At 37.7% G+C, this 14,204-nt stretch overlaps 1 protein-coding gene across 1 annotated transcript in view; it reads right to left on the bottom strand.

The window, feature by feature from the left end:
- Positions 1–14,204, bottom strand: part of csmd2 (CUB and Sushi multiple domains 2) — a 605,906-nt gene that overhangs the window by 385,370 nt on the left and 206,332 nt on the right. The window contains exons 13-15 of the mRNA XM_060847269.1: positions 9,197–9,385; positions 7,720–7,836; positions 86–301 (exon numbers count right to left, since the gene is read on the bottom strand). Of these exons, the coding sequence (XP_060703252.1) occupies positions 86–301; positions 7,720–7,836; positions 9,197–9,385 (522 nt within the window). The remainder of the gene's footprint in view (positions 1–85; positions 302–7,719; positions 7,837–9,196; positions 9,386–14,204) is intronic.

Genomic DNA, 14,204 nt, shown 5'->3' with positions numbered 1-14,204 from the left:
TCAGCACTTCGCCACATTTACTTTCAAATTGATCAATTGAGAAACACTAACACTTCTACAGGAAGAAACATAAAGTGTGTTATACCTGTGAAGGTTATGTTGAAACCCTCATACGACATGGAAAAGTCTGAGATGAATCGGATCTGTGTTGTATAATTCCCAAAGAGTCCAGCACTGACTGAAGGTGGCAGGTTAGATCCTGTGAGTCTTTTCAAAGGATGAGCAAAACTTCCATTTTCAGTGATCAGCAAATAGTCATGGGGACTCTCCAAGTGAAAAGTATGAAAGGTGAACTGAATTCCTGAAATCATAGATGCCAATAAACAAAACGTAATGTCAGGAGGTCTGAAGCATACAAGATACTGAACAAAGAGAGTGTTGAAGACCAAGCAACTGTTTCTGACAGCCAAATGTAAGATCAGAATACAATTTAAGAACATTTGTTTTCTGCAACGTCTAAGTTTAGCTTGCAAAAGTTTATGAATTAAACTGAGCAACAGTCCTGCAATCAGGTGAGATCATATGTCTCGAGGTTCAACTAGTTTAATGCGTCGATTTGATACAACTTATATTACAGTCTAATCTTAAAGAAGTAAAGGAATACAAATAATTACAACCAGCATGGCAACAATCAGTGTTGAACCTCAGACATCAAAACTGATACAAGGTGGCATAATCACATAGACAGGATCAGAACACTTGAAATGTCACAAGGAGATCACACCAATATCTCAACTACTTACAACGCACAGAGAATAAATCTAGTCTATCTTTGGTCAGTTTTTTTTTGTCATAACTATTGTGGCAGACATCAGCCACTGACTCCCACGATTGACAAATAAATATCTTTATGTTTGACAATTAATGGGAATTTATACTAACAAATGTAGTTTTGAAAATTCCACAATCAAAACTGAATTAGAAGATATTTAGATGAAACTCCCTACATTATGGAAACAGGCCCTTCGACCCAACAAGTCCACATCAACCCGTCCAGACCCATTCCCCTACCCTATATTTACCACTAACTAATGCAGCTAACACTACGGGCAATTTAGTATGGCCAATTCACCTAACCTGCACATCTTTGGGTGTGGGAGGAAATCCACACAGACATGGAGAGAATGTGCAAACGCCACACAGACAGTTGCCCAAGATGGGAATTGAACCCAGGTCCCTGGTGCTATGAGGCAGCAGTGCTAACCACTGAGCCACTGTGCCAACTGTGGTAGTACCCCACCTCTGAGCCAGAAGGTGCAGATTCAAATCTCACCTGCGCCATAGGTGTGTCATAATGCGTCTAAATAGATTGAATAAAGAATATTTAGCAGCCAAATGCTAAGAAGAGTTTGCTATCAATGTTATTTTTGTTTAACTTTACTGAAAGAACCAGCCACGTATGTTTCAGACTAGCCATCAGTCAAGATCAGAAAAATAGCAAATTAATGGAGAAAACAAACATCAAAACAGTGGCAACTGGTCGTACCGATACAATATTCAGGAAAGGATCCATTCTCTCTCCTGGTTGATTTACACATCTTAAATTCTCAAACAAATGCCAATCATTTTTGAAATGCTTTTTTTTATTCAAATGTTTCATTTAGTGACAGAAGAAATTGTTCAGAATACATTGTTCTTGTTGTGCACTACTCATTAACCTGAAATGAAAATGGTTTGGACACTTATGCCGGACTCGTCTTTCTCTTCATTATCTAACATCAACTTCAGATTTTCCCTTGCAAAATGCAGAGGAACATCTAATTAGAGCACAACTGGCAAATTATTTAAACAATGTCATAGTGCTGTGCATTAAATCACTTTTACAAATGACAGGAACATGGGATAAGCCACAGAGGCATTTCATAATGTCAAACTAAAACATATTTGAAAGAAAAATCTGATTATATATTGACATGAAAAGGATTTCCAACATATTTATGAATTGAAATGAGCATCTGACAGGTGAAGAACCATTAGGATTCTTGATGGGCCATTATCCCATCCAGAAATGTAGTTTGTACTTCTTGATAATTGCTCATTTTAATCCAATTTCTACTGTAATTTATACATCTGTGGAGAATCTTGCAACACAAACAAATTAAGCTATGTTTAAAATTATTTGTTTTATTTTGTCCTGCAGTTTGATTGTCATTTTCTTTTCAGTGCAATAATTATGTCAGGTCTCAATGATGTTATTTACAGAAAACTAATATTCAGATAGCCCTAAAGTGCCAAATTACTAGAAATGAATTAAGTTTATTTATGAATAGTTAAATTAATACAATGCAGATTAGAATAATACAGACATGCCTTTTGAGATCTAGAATTCTTGCATTTTTAAACAGTTAACCCTAAATTTTGTATTTTTTTTAGAAAGCTGATGCTTCAGTTCATTTAATCCTTGGATTTATTTTATTATTAATAACTGTGGCATTTAACAGCTCTGCTGATAGTTTAGAGAAAAAAAATATACAATTTTGAATTGGCAGAGAATTATTGCTCCATATACTGGGACTTCATTTACATCTTTAGATTAGATTAGATTAGATTAGATTATTTACAGCGTGGAAGCAGGCCCTTCGGCCCAACAAGTCCACACTGACCCGCCGAAGCGCACCCACCCAGACCCATTCCCCTACGTTCACCCCTGCACCTAACACTACAGGCAATTTAGCATGGCCAATTCACCTGACCTGCACATTTTTGGATTTCATGATCACAGAACTAGGAGGCTGTTGAAGCAAATTGTTCACATCAGTACAATTTTTTCAATTTTGATACACTTCTCAGAATACATAGAAATGACAAATATTTCACTTGTGGAGTCAGTAATACACATTGCATTATCTTTGACTTCTTTGTGACCCATACTGTGCAGTGTCAATCAGAAAGGAAGCCATGTTTCAGTCAGGCATTTCTGAATGGTAGCAGCACTCCTTGACCTGACTTTTTTGGCTCGTGTGTCAGAAAAATGACTATAATCCCTGTTCGATCTTTGAATATTTCATGAATAATTCACAACTGGTATTGATGTGCTTCAATACTACAATGCTTTGAATTTGTATTCATTTTAATACACAGACCAAATAAAGTGGAAATGAAAATGAGTTTTCGCTACTATTGCTAAAGGTGACAAACAATTTGTGAAAAACAAATTCACTTTTCTTTAATTGAAAAATGTTGTTGCAAAATTCTATGTGCAACACTGCAACTTTTTAAAGGCAATGTAAATTATGCAATGTCAAAGGTCCAGAAAGTTATTGCCATGAGAATTTATTGAGCCAGCTTATTGGTAAATCCATTGGAGTAGTGATTATCTTAAATTCATGACAAATGAGAGCAAAGTTAAAAATTGTACACTGTTCAGAGTTTTCTCAATTCGGAATGGGCAATGAATGTTGGCTTTGCCATTAACACCCTTGAATGAATAAAAATATTAGACTGCACGATTTACGAAGCCAATTTTGACCAAAGTGGTGCAAACATTAACAGAATTGGAAGCTGAATGACTGTCAATCCAGAAACAAAAAAACACTATTGAATATGAAATGAATAGACAAGAAAGCTAAGTTTTGCGGCAATGAACTCATTTTACTCCAAGACTCATTTGCACAATTATTTACAACAACTTTTTCATTCAGAGTTGATTCCTTCCATCCTTTTCTATCTCCAAAGGATCCTGTATCTTTCAGAACCTACTGTGTTGAGGTATGGTACACTGTCTAAATTAGGGAATAGGCTTGACACACTGAGTGGTCTCCTCCTGCTTCTATGTTGCTGTAGAGTTCTGCTGAATTGTTAACATAGTGTAGACTTTCAGTGAATGGTATTACTTTCATTTCCAGCTAATTATCATTCTCTTTGCAATTAGGATTTATGACTGATGCAGTGATGTCACTAGTTTTGTACTTGGAATGATTTTTCACGTTGAATTCAATGCTCCTGGAAGACATTTTCACTTCATTCTGAAACATTTCTAGCTCCATTCAATTTGAACCATCCCATCTCAGGCAGCACAATAAACCTTCAACATACTCCATTAACTGAAAAATAAAACTTGTTGAATGTTGGTTGTTCTTCCCAAAGAACTAGTAAAAGATTATAAGACCTGTAACTCAGTTCTAGGGCTCTCTTAGAGAACAGGTAAATTTGCAGAAGTTCCTCTAAAATAGGTCTGGAAGTGTGTACATGGAATGTTCTTGATGTATGAAGGGAATCGTTGGCTATTTTGATAGAACATTTATGTTCTCTCTTAAATGTTGTTGCAAAGAAAGAGACCACTGGTCTCTCCCAAAATGTCAATCAATACAAGTTGTCTAGTTGCTTCATTAGTCAAGCACTACATTCATATTCAAAAGGCTGAACTTTGAATCCCACTTGAGGACATCTTAATAACATAACCATGTTGAGAATAGATTACAAGGTGCATTTATGAAGATTTAGGTTATAATTGACTAGACATATTTATCTATGATATAATTAATGAACACTTTGCAAATAAAAAAAAATCTACAGTGGCAACACTGTTGCATTTGCAAGAATCAGCTGTTTGGATGAAAGTGAAGAGTCTGCTATAGTAAAGAGAGATCATATGACCCACTTAGTGGTTTAAAAAAGAGATACCAGACTTGGACACAGAATCTGAGGTAACTTGTCTCAGGGGTAAAAGCTGTTGCCCTCTCTCCTTCATTGTAACTTCTCTCAAAATTTGAGAATTGCAAATCCCTTAGAAGACCCTATCATCACAAGTTGAGAGTTCCTAAGCAAGACTTGAAATCTCTACCCTTGGCTTCAGAAAAGTGAATTCACCCAGTCATAACTGATCCAAGAAGACACCCCAGTGCCAAAAGCTCATATCTAAAATGATTTGGTATCTATAGCATTTGGGCCAATTTGTGATTGATTATTTCTTTCAGATTTTGCTTGACCAAAGTAATATTAAGATGATTGGAAGATATTTTTGACCCCAAGAGTTAGGGATGGGTGTGTAGTGTGCAAATGTACATGTGCATGAGCATGTTACTTTTTTCAAGAAGGATAGTTGCTTTTATTTACACAGTTTAAAAACCTTTTGTCAGTTATATTTACATTGTTCAAGTAAGTTTTGCTTGCAATAAATGCATTCTTTGTAATGAATTGGTCTGACCTATTTTCTGATACTGAGCTCTGTGCAGCCACGTATACGTATAACTGGCAATCTTACTTTTTCTAAATTTAAACTTTGTTGTGACCAGTTGAAGAGTGAGATAAGGAAGGGAATAGGTTCACTCTCTGGATTAGAGTGGTGCTGGAAAAACACAGCAGTTCAGGCAGCATCCGAGGAGCAGGAAAATCGATGTTTTGGGCAAAAGCCCTTCATCCAGAATAGAGGCAGAGAATGCCTGCAGGGTGGAGAGATCCAATCACTCTGCCAACTGGATCCTAACAGCTGATATGAAATTACATGGAAATTCATGCTTTTGATGCATAGCATTTGTACAATCCATAAGAACATAATGATGAGGGTCAGGATTTTGTTGAGATATCATGGGTGTCATCAGCAACATGGAGAGCCAGTGATAGATCCATACTGCCTCTTCCAGAGAAGATGCATACAATCTAATGCCAATCAGATATTGGTGAGGCCTTCACTTGGAACTAAAACTGAATGTTCCATCCAGTGACAGCTGCTGGCAAGTCAGAGATTAGTGGTTCATGGACTTGGCAGCACATGTAGAATGCTGTAGCTGCTCTAGAAGAGGAATCACTGGTGTACCAACAGCATGACTGGTGATTTATGGAAGTGGAGAGATGGCTTCCTGGGATTTGGAGAGGGTCAGAGTGATGAGAAAAGGGGGTTTCCTTTGAAGGCGATTCATGCCAGACTTGAAACATTAATTTTATTTCTTTACATAGATGCTACCAGAGCAACTGAGTTTCTCCAGTGTTCTCTGTGTTAGTTTCAGATTTCCAGCATCAACAGCATTTTGCTTTAATACCTGAGTTACCTGCACTGCCTGGACCGCTCTTCAGCGTGGGCTTCTTCAATGCCAGCAGCTTCTCTGCTGCCAGGATTGCTGCCAGCTATCAGATTGACCAAAAACGTTTGGAGATGGAATCCTTATTCTCAAGGCCTTGAGAATCCCGACGACAGTCAGGCAAGCACCTGAATGCAATTTAATTCTGAAATGGGTTCCTGAAAATTGCCACAGCAGATTTGCCAGCATCTGGTTGGCCAGGGGATGAGGCTCCTTCCCCAACCATTAAACTCAGCTCAATATTTCAATTAAGAGAACATAAGTATTAAAACAGGAAAGTTGTTAGTATAACCATTTATACCCTTTCTAGCAATTAAAAAAAAATCAATAAGGCACCATCTCTCCTCTGCTATTCGTGATTACTGGGATGGGGGTCACTGGCCAGCATTTATTGACCATCCCTAATTGCCCAGAAGGCAGTTAAGAGTCAATCACATTGCTTTGGATGTGGAGTCATATGTTGATTAGACCAGGTAAGGATGACAGACTTCCTTCACTGAAGGACATTAGTGAACCCAGATGGGGTTTTTGAACAATCAACAGTTGTCACAAGATCGCTATGGAAATGGTTTTGTTTTTAATTGAATTAAAATTTTATCATCAGCAATGGTGGGATACTAATCCATGTCACAGAGTCCAAACAGTCCATGCCAAACATAATCCAAACTGAACTAGACCCACTTGCCTGTCCCTGGTTTATATCTCTCCAAATCTTTCCTTTTCACATATCTAACCAAATGCCTTTTTAACATTGTAATTTTACCCAGATCTACCACTTCCTCAGGATGTTCATTCCACACATGAACCACCCTCTGTGTAAAAGAATTAACTCTCATGTCTTTTTTAAATCTCTCTCGTGTCTTAAAAATGTACCCCGTCAGGTTGAAAACGCAACATCCTTGTCAATACCTCTCATTATTTTATAAACTTCTATAAGGATATTATCCACCTGGAATAGGTTCAGAAGAAATTTACTAGATATTGCTGGGTGCGGAGATTTGAGTTATAAAGAAAGGCTTTGATAGGCTGGGACTTTTTTCACTGGAGTATAGGAGATTGAGAGTTTTCCAGAATGTCATAGAGTCCAGTGACATTTCTATCATGACACTATATCCTTTATCTTCCTGATGCTGCTCAAATGAAAACTGGAAAAGGTATATCCCATGGTTTAAAAGGGAAGAAATATAGTTTCCCACTTTGAAGTTTGAAACAGAGACCTGGCGGAAATCTGGGATCAACTGTGCATTCAGGTCACTCAGACTGAGTCATTTATTCATTGAGAAAATTGCTTTCTACTTCATGAAGTACAATTCACAGCAGAAGGTAATGCATCAATGTAAAAATGTTTCTATAAGTCTACGTTTGGTGAGATATCACAGCAGGCAAAAAAAATCACTGAATGCGAATTTAATAGAGTTGTGGGCAATGTACTTTCTGATAAAATAGACGACTAATTACTACTGGTGATATTAGCAGCCCAACAGCGAACAAATCTAGTGCCCATTATTTGAAAGGAGGCATGAAACTAACCAAAATTAAAAGAAAAATCAATTGTATCAAGCTAAACATTCAATTATTTGTGCCTCCCAGTCATTTCTTGCCTCAGTACCCTGCAGGGTGGTTGGTTTATACAATAACAGAAGATTTAAATAAAAAGATTTACTTGCATCTTCTGTAAGAAGCTCTGATACTTGACTCTTACCTTTGCCATGTGATGTTTCCACAGTCCAGGTACAATTCAATGAGTTTCGGTAAAAATCAGGAAACCCAGGAGAGAGGATGGTTCCACTTGATCCACGGATGTAACCTCCACACAAAGCTAAAAATCAAAGAGGTTAGAGTCACAGCATTCAATAATTACTAACCTCAAAGCTTTAGTCATGTTCTGCATTGCCGACAATGTCAAAATAGTGAGTATACAATTTATTGCTGTATTTAAACAATAGTCTCACATGTACCAAGCCAAGATTTTAGTAAAACCTCACTTATATCCAAGTTTACACTTCCTGTGAAAGGGTTTCTGACAAAGGCTAAGCATATTTTGAAGTTAATTTATTGCCATTTTGATACGAATTAGTAATGGTAGCAAAATTACAATGTAATTCAACCCAAATTCACACTGTACATTTCACTAAAATCTTCATATTTTGATATCACAAGCACATTAATGTCCACTCTTTAATTTTGAACTTTTATATAAGGCATAAAAGAAGGTCTTCACAAATATATTATTTGTCAATGATAAAGCTATCAAAAATACTCAATATATTAATCAATTGATGGATAGCTAATGTCATGTGAATTGAACCAAATTTCAGATAGTAATTTTCACTACATCTCCTGCCACTGCACTGAAATAGGATGTCAGAGGTATTGATGTCAATGGGAAGCCTATTAGGCTTTCAAAGTAAGATCACCCAAGATTCAAAGCTCTGAACAAACATTTTACATTTTAAAAAAAATGCTGCTTTGTAAAATATGTTTGCATTGCTCAATATTTTGGAAACTACTCACTGCACCATTGGCAGTGACACCCCAGGCATGGCAATTGCACGTGTATTGAGTGTGCCCTCTGCTGTTATAGTGTCAGCAAACATATTTTACCACAATGCAGAAATCAACCTCACGAAGTTCCTTCCTGTCCATATCAGCAACTGTCTCATCAAAAGTAGAATGGGATGCAGTGCTATGCCCACTACACATGTCAGTACTATAAACAACTGATCAAAGCAATGTTCAGGAAAAATGGAGAATATCCACAAACTTTGCTTCCCATCAGTAGAAAGGTTCACATTTCTGCTCAGTAAGTTAAAGACTGTGAACCCCTATTTCTTATATTTCAATGGTATTTTGACAAAGGTCATCAAAATTCAAATTTCCTGTCAGCCACATTGCCCAGATTTTCTTCTTTAGTCCCAATATCAGCTAATGAGGTGCTTTATAAAATGAGTAACAGAAGAAAAGAGACCCATCTACACCTAACTGCAATTATGGCATCAATATCACCATTCAATCAAATTTGCAGGTGATGAAATTAGGTGGCAAGTAACCACCTTCTCATTTAATTTGCCTTCCCTCCTTCTCTAATAACCAGAAGTAGCTGATACAGCGGTTCATTGAAGTGGTCCCTCAGATTTTGATCTACTCCAGCAGGATATCTATGACAATTGGAGAAATACCTTCACAGCTAGGCAAAGCACGGCTCCATTGGTAATTGGGTTCACAGACAAGAGCTTCATCATCACTTAGGGTGTAGCCTGGATCACAACTAAAGGACACAGAAGATCCAACATACAAGAGATTTCCATTGCGTTGACCATTTACAGGAATTCCAGGATCCAAGCAAGAATCAGATTGCAGTTTCACAGCTGAAAATATAATCAATGAACCAGAATTAAAAGCAAATTGGCAAGGAGTGACCATTATTTAATTAATTTGAACTTACCAGTAATTAAAACTATTCAGGTACTCGCATAATTTGTGTCAGACACAATCCTAGTTGTGAACAAAATGCCAGCATTTCATTACAAGTTGATAAGGACCAAAACAAGGTCTTAGAGTCATAGAGTCATTGAGATGTAGAGCATGAAAACAGATCCTTCGGTCCAACCTATCCATGCTGAACAGATATCCCAACCCAATCTAGTCCCACCTGCCAGCACCCAGTCCATATCCCTCCAAACCCTTCCAATTCATATACCCATCCAAATGCCTCTTAAATGTTGCATTTGTACCAACCTCTACCACATTCTCTGGCAGCTCATTCCATACATGTACCACACTCTGTGTGAAAACGTTGCCCCTTAGGTCGCTTTTATATCTTTCCCCTCTCACCCTAAACCTATGTCCTCCAGTTCTGGACTCTCCCACCCCAAGGAAAAGACTTTATCTATTTATCCTATCCATGCCCCTCATCATTTTGTAAACCTCTATAAGATCACCCCTCAGCCTCTGATGCTCCAAGGAAAACAGCCCCAGCCTGTTCAGCCTCTCCCATGGCTCAGATCCTCCAACCCTGGCAACATCCTTGTAAATATTTTCTGAACACTTTCAAGTTTCACAACATCTTTCCGATAGGAAGGAGACCAGAATTGCATGCAATATTCCAACAGTGGCCTAACCAATGTCCTATACAGCTGCAACATGACCTCCCAACTCCTGTACTCAATACTCTGACCAATAAAGGAAAACATATCAAACGCCTTCTTCACTATCCTATCTACCTGCGACCCCACTTTCAAGGAGCTATGAACCTGCACTCCAAGATCTCTTTGTTCAGCAACACTCCTGAGGATCTTACCATGAAGTGCATAAGTCCTGCTAAGATTTGCTTTCCCAAAATGCAGCACCTCACATTTATCTGAATTAAACTCCATCTGCCACTTCTCAGCCCATTGGCCTGTTGTAATCTGAAGTAACCCTCCTCGCTGTCCACTACACCTCCAATTTTGATGTCATCTGCAAACTTACTAACTGTACCTCTTATGCTCGCATCCAAATCATTTATGTAAATGACAAAAAGTAGAGAGCCCAGCACCAATCCTTGTGGCACTCCACTGGTCACAGGCCTCCAGTCTGAAAAACAACCCTCCACCACCACCCTCTGTCATCTTCTTTTGAGCCAGTTCTGTATCCAAATGGCTAGTTCTCCGTGTATTCCATTTGATCTAACCTTGCTAATCAGTCTCCCATGGGGAACTTTGTCGAACGCCTTACTGAAGTCCATATAGATCACATCTACTGCTCTGCCCTCATCATTCCTCTATGTTTCTTCTTTGAAAAACTCAATCAAGTTTGTGAGAGATGATTCCCCACGCACAAAGCCATGTTGACTATCCCGAATCAGTCCTTGCCTTTCCAAATACATGTACATCCTGTCCCTCAGAATTCCCTCCAACAACTTGCCCACCACCGAGGTCAACTCCTCGGAGTTTTACCCACCGTGTTTGCTTGAAAATAATTCAACACCAACAGAATATCATAAATTAATACATTAGATTTTGTAATGTTGACCAGATGGATATCATCAGCTTGCAGAACTATCTTTTGTTCTATTCACATTCATGAAAATTATAATCTTCTTCCATTATATTTGAATGTAATAAAAATGTGTCATGTGACCAAATTTAAAGTACACACTGTCATAGGGTTTGAAATAGATATCATGCAATCTGGCTTTTAAATGTGATTCAATTAAGAAGATGGCATAAAGTGTGAATATGTAATAAACAGCAGTGAAATAATCAACATTCATGGCATATCAACACGTAACAGTGATTGTTTTTTGTTGCAGCATTTTAAGCTATGCAGGGCTGTCCTTCAGCAAGATAATATATAATTGCAGAGCTATGTTAGGAGAGATTACATTATTGTTGTATACTAAAACAGTACTATTTCTTTGAAATGCAGTGCGAGTGAATGAAACTAATAGTGAAAACTGAGATTTTATTATATTAAGATTTCTGTACAGCTATAGGGAATGGTTCACTAATTTGACTATGTATTGGAAAGATGACAATGAAATTTGCTGGTCTGGAGTTTGTTCCATAAATTTTTGCATTCAAGAAAGAATATAATGTTCCAGTTTATCAAAATCCTTATTGGATCAAAGAATTTTTTATAAAGTGGAAACAAATCAGTCTCTTACTTCACTCCAGGCAATATTGTCTAGTCGTTGCCTATTTCATACATTTTAATTTTATTTTTTAATTAAGTAGTGTTGCTCATTTTAACCTTCATAATTTTGACATTCATGAGAGGTGAATAGACTGATATGGCTAGTGGCACTATGATGTTAGGGGATTATGAAACCTGGCACTGCACATTATTATTATGTTTGCGAGGCAGTTCATCTAAAGGACAAATACAAGTTACTCAGCACTGGCCAAACACATGCCCCTCGTCACACACGGTACAAGATAACAACCGACATCAAGTATTCAAGGTGATAGCTGCAGAGAGAACAAGTCAGGCAAGTTTCTGCATGTTTCTTATAGCACTTGAACTGTGAAGACTGGCAGACACTGCACAGGTCGGACGACTCGAATCACAGATTTATGAAATGATTTTAAGACAGAATGAGAATATTCTGTACACTGTGCTCCCCCAACACATCTCTACAAGAGCAACACTGCAAATCCAACTCGCTGACTCCATTCCACATAACCCACTGAGTTTCTTTCTCTCTCAGGTGCATTTCCAATTCCCTTCTGAAAACTCCACTTGAAGCTGTCTCCGCCATACTCAAGCATTGCTTTACAGGTCCTTCTCACTCAATGTGTATAAAAGGTTTCCTCACTTTACCTTGATTTTCCTGTTACTTTTAATTGGTGACCTCTGGTTCTCAAGCTTGTTACCAAGGTGGGTGACAGGGGATTCCCCAGATTACCCAGCCCAGATCCTTCATGATTTGTAACACCTTTACCAGATCTTCTCTCAATCTCATCTTCTCCAATCTATTAATTATACTGCTTCATCCAATTCATAAATAATTCTGTACTGTCGTTAAAATATTCACATTATAAGAAAAACATCAACAGAATGACAATGTATTCACAGCAAAGTTCATATGCAGAAATGGAGGGGCTGGATAGTTGCTAACTGATGTGATGGTTGTTAATCACAGAATAGAATAGGACAATTTACTTTGAAACAGCAGGACAGAAAATAAAAGCTTATAAGTTCAGCCAACAAAAGATAACTTCAGCTAACCATGTACCTAACGGACCATCTCACATCTAAAAGGGAATTTTGCATTAGCTCTGTCAAACATTGTATTCTGGATGTTAACCCCTGAAAATATCCCACTCAGAAAGGATGATTAAGATATCAATTCTCACTTCTTCATTCTCATTTAGATGCAGGACACATGCAATTTTGCGTCATATGAAAATTTTTGCCCCATACGCCAAAGTCTAAATCATTAATATAGATCAGTGAAAACAGTGGCCCTAGTACCAGCCCCTGGGGAAATGAAGGTATATTTTTATCCAGCCAGAAAACAACTATCTGCTGGTACTTTCTGCTTGTTGTTACTTCATATCCTTGCTGTTACTGTCCCTTTTATTCCATGGGATTAAACTTTATTAGTTTGAATGCATGTGACATTGTTTTCTAAAACCTTGCACAAGCACTTTGTAATCACATGGGACCTGGCCGTATACAACAATGCGATGCAGTAAATAACAGTAACAATGTGATCCTTCAGTAAATATGAATACTTTTGTATTATGGTTCTCTTATGATTTTAGACAAGGTAGTAGTGATTTTAAAACTGCCTTTGGACAATTATACAAAACTATCTCTTTCAAAAGCAAAACTTTCTAGAAAATCTCAGCAGGTCTGGCAGCATCTGTGCAGAGAAATCAGAATTAACATTTCAGGTTCAGGGATGCTTCTTCAGAACCAATGCTGCCAGACCTGCTGAGTTTTCCCAGCAATCTTTGTTTTCGTTTCTGATTTCCAGCATTTGCAGTTCTTTTGTTTTTTTTTAGAGAAGTATTTCTTTGCGCAAACAGTAACCAAGAAGTGAACTTGATTTATCTTTGCTTCCAGTGACTTGGTTAACTCATTTTGATTGGGTTGTGGCCTATGGACATAAGCCAATTAGCCATGAAGCAAACTCTGACCTATGGTAGCTCTCCTTAAAGTCTACAAAAAGAGAGAACAGCTGCATGTAAAACTATATGGCTCACCTTGCTTACAAAATAAAACAAGATGGTTATTGTTTTACATGAACATTTTCAGCAGGAATAGTTTCATTTGGAGAAGGTCATTGGTGAAGTTGAGTTCCATGACCCGATAATCTGGTACAGGTCACATTCCATATGATATTAGAGTAGTAATCTCAAGGTCATCAGTCTTAAATATCTCTAATATGGAGACTGGAAAATTACACATTTTATGAGGGCAACTTGACCAAAGCATTGTAGATATGTGGTCCCAAATGTTGCTTAATTGACGTGAAAAACTAATTGGCTCACCAATGTCCTTCAGGCAATAGAGTCCACCATCCCTGCTGAGATGGGTGAGACTGCATGCAATGCCAAAATTATATTGATCCGTGTCGTCATCTAAGAACAACAGCAAGCAGAAACTAATATCACCTTTACAGAGTATCAGTGTTTCCCACATCATCAGCTCAAATAGCAAAAGAAAATTGTTTCTTGACACATAATTACATTTAAA

This window comes from Hemiscyllium ocellatum, chromosome 30 (assembly GCF_020745735.1).
Source record: "Hemiscyllium ocellatum isolate sHemOce1 chromosome 30, sHemOce1.pat.X.cur, whole genome shotgun sequence".
Lineage (NCBI taxonomy): Eukaryota > Metazoa > Chordata > Chondrichthyes > Orectolobiformes > Hemiscylliidae > Hemiscyllium > Hemiscyllium ocellatum.
The sequence above is the reverse complement of the archived record's forward strand: the minus strand, read 5'-3'. Positions and strand labels throughout refer to the sequence as shown.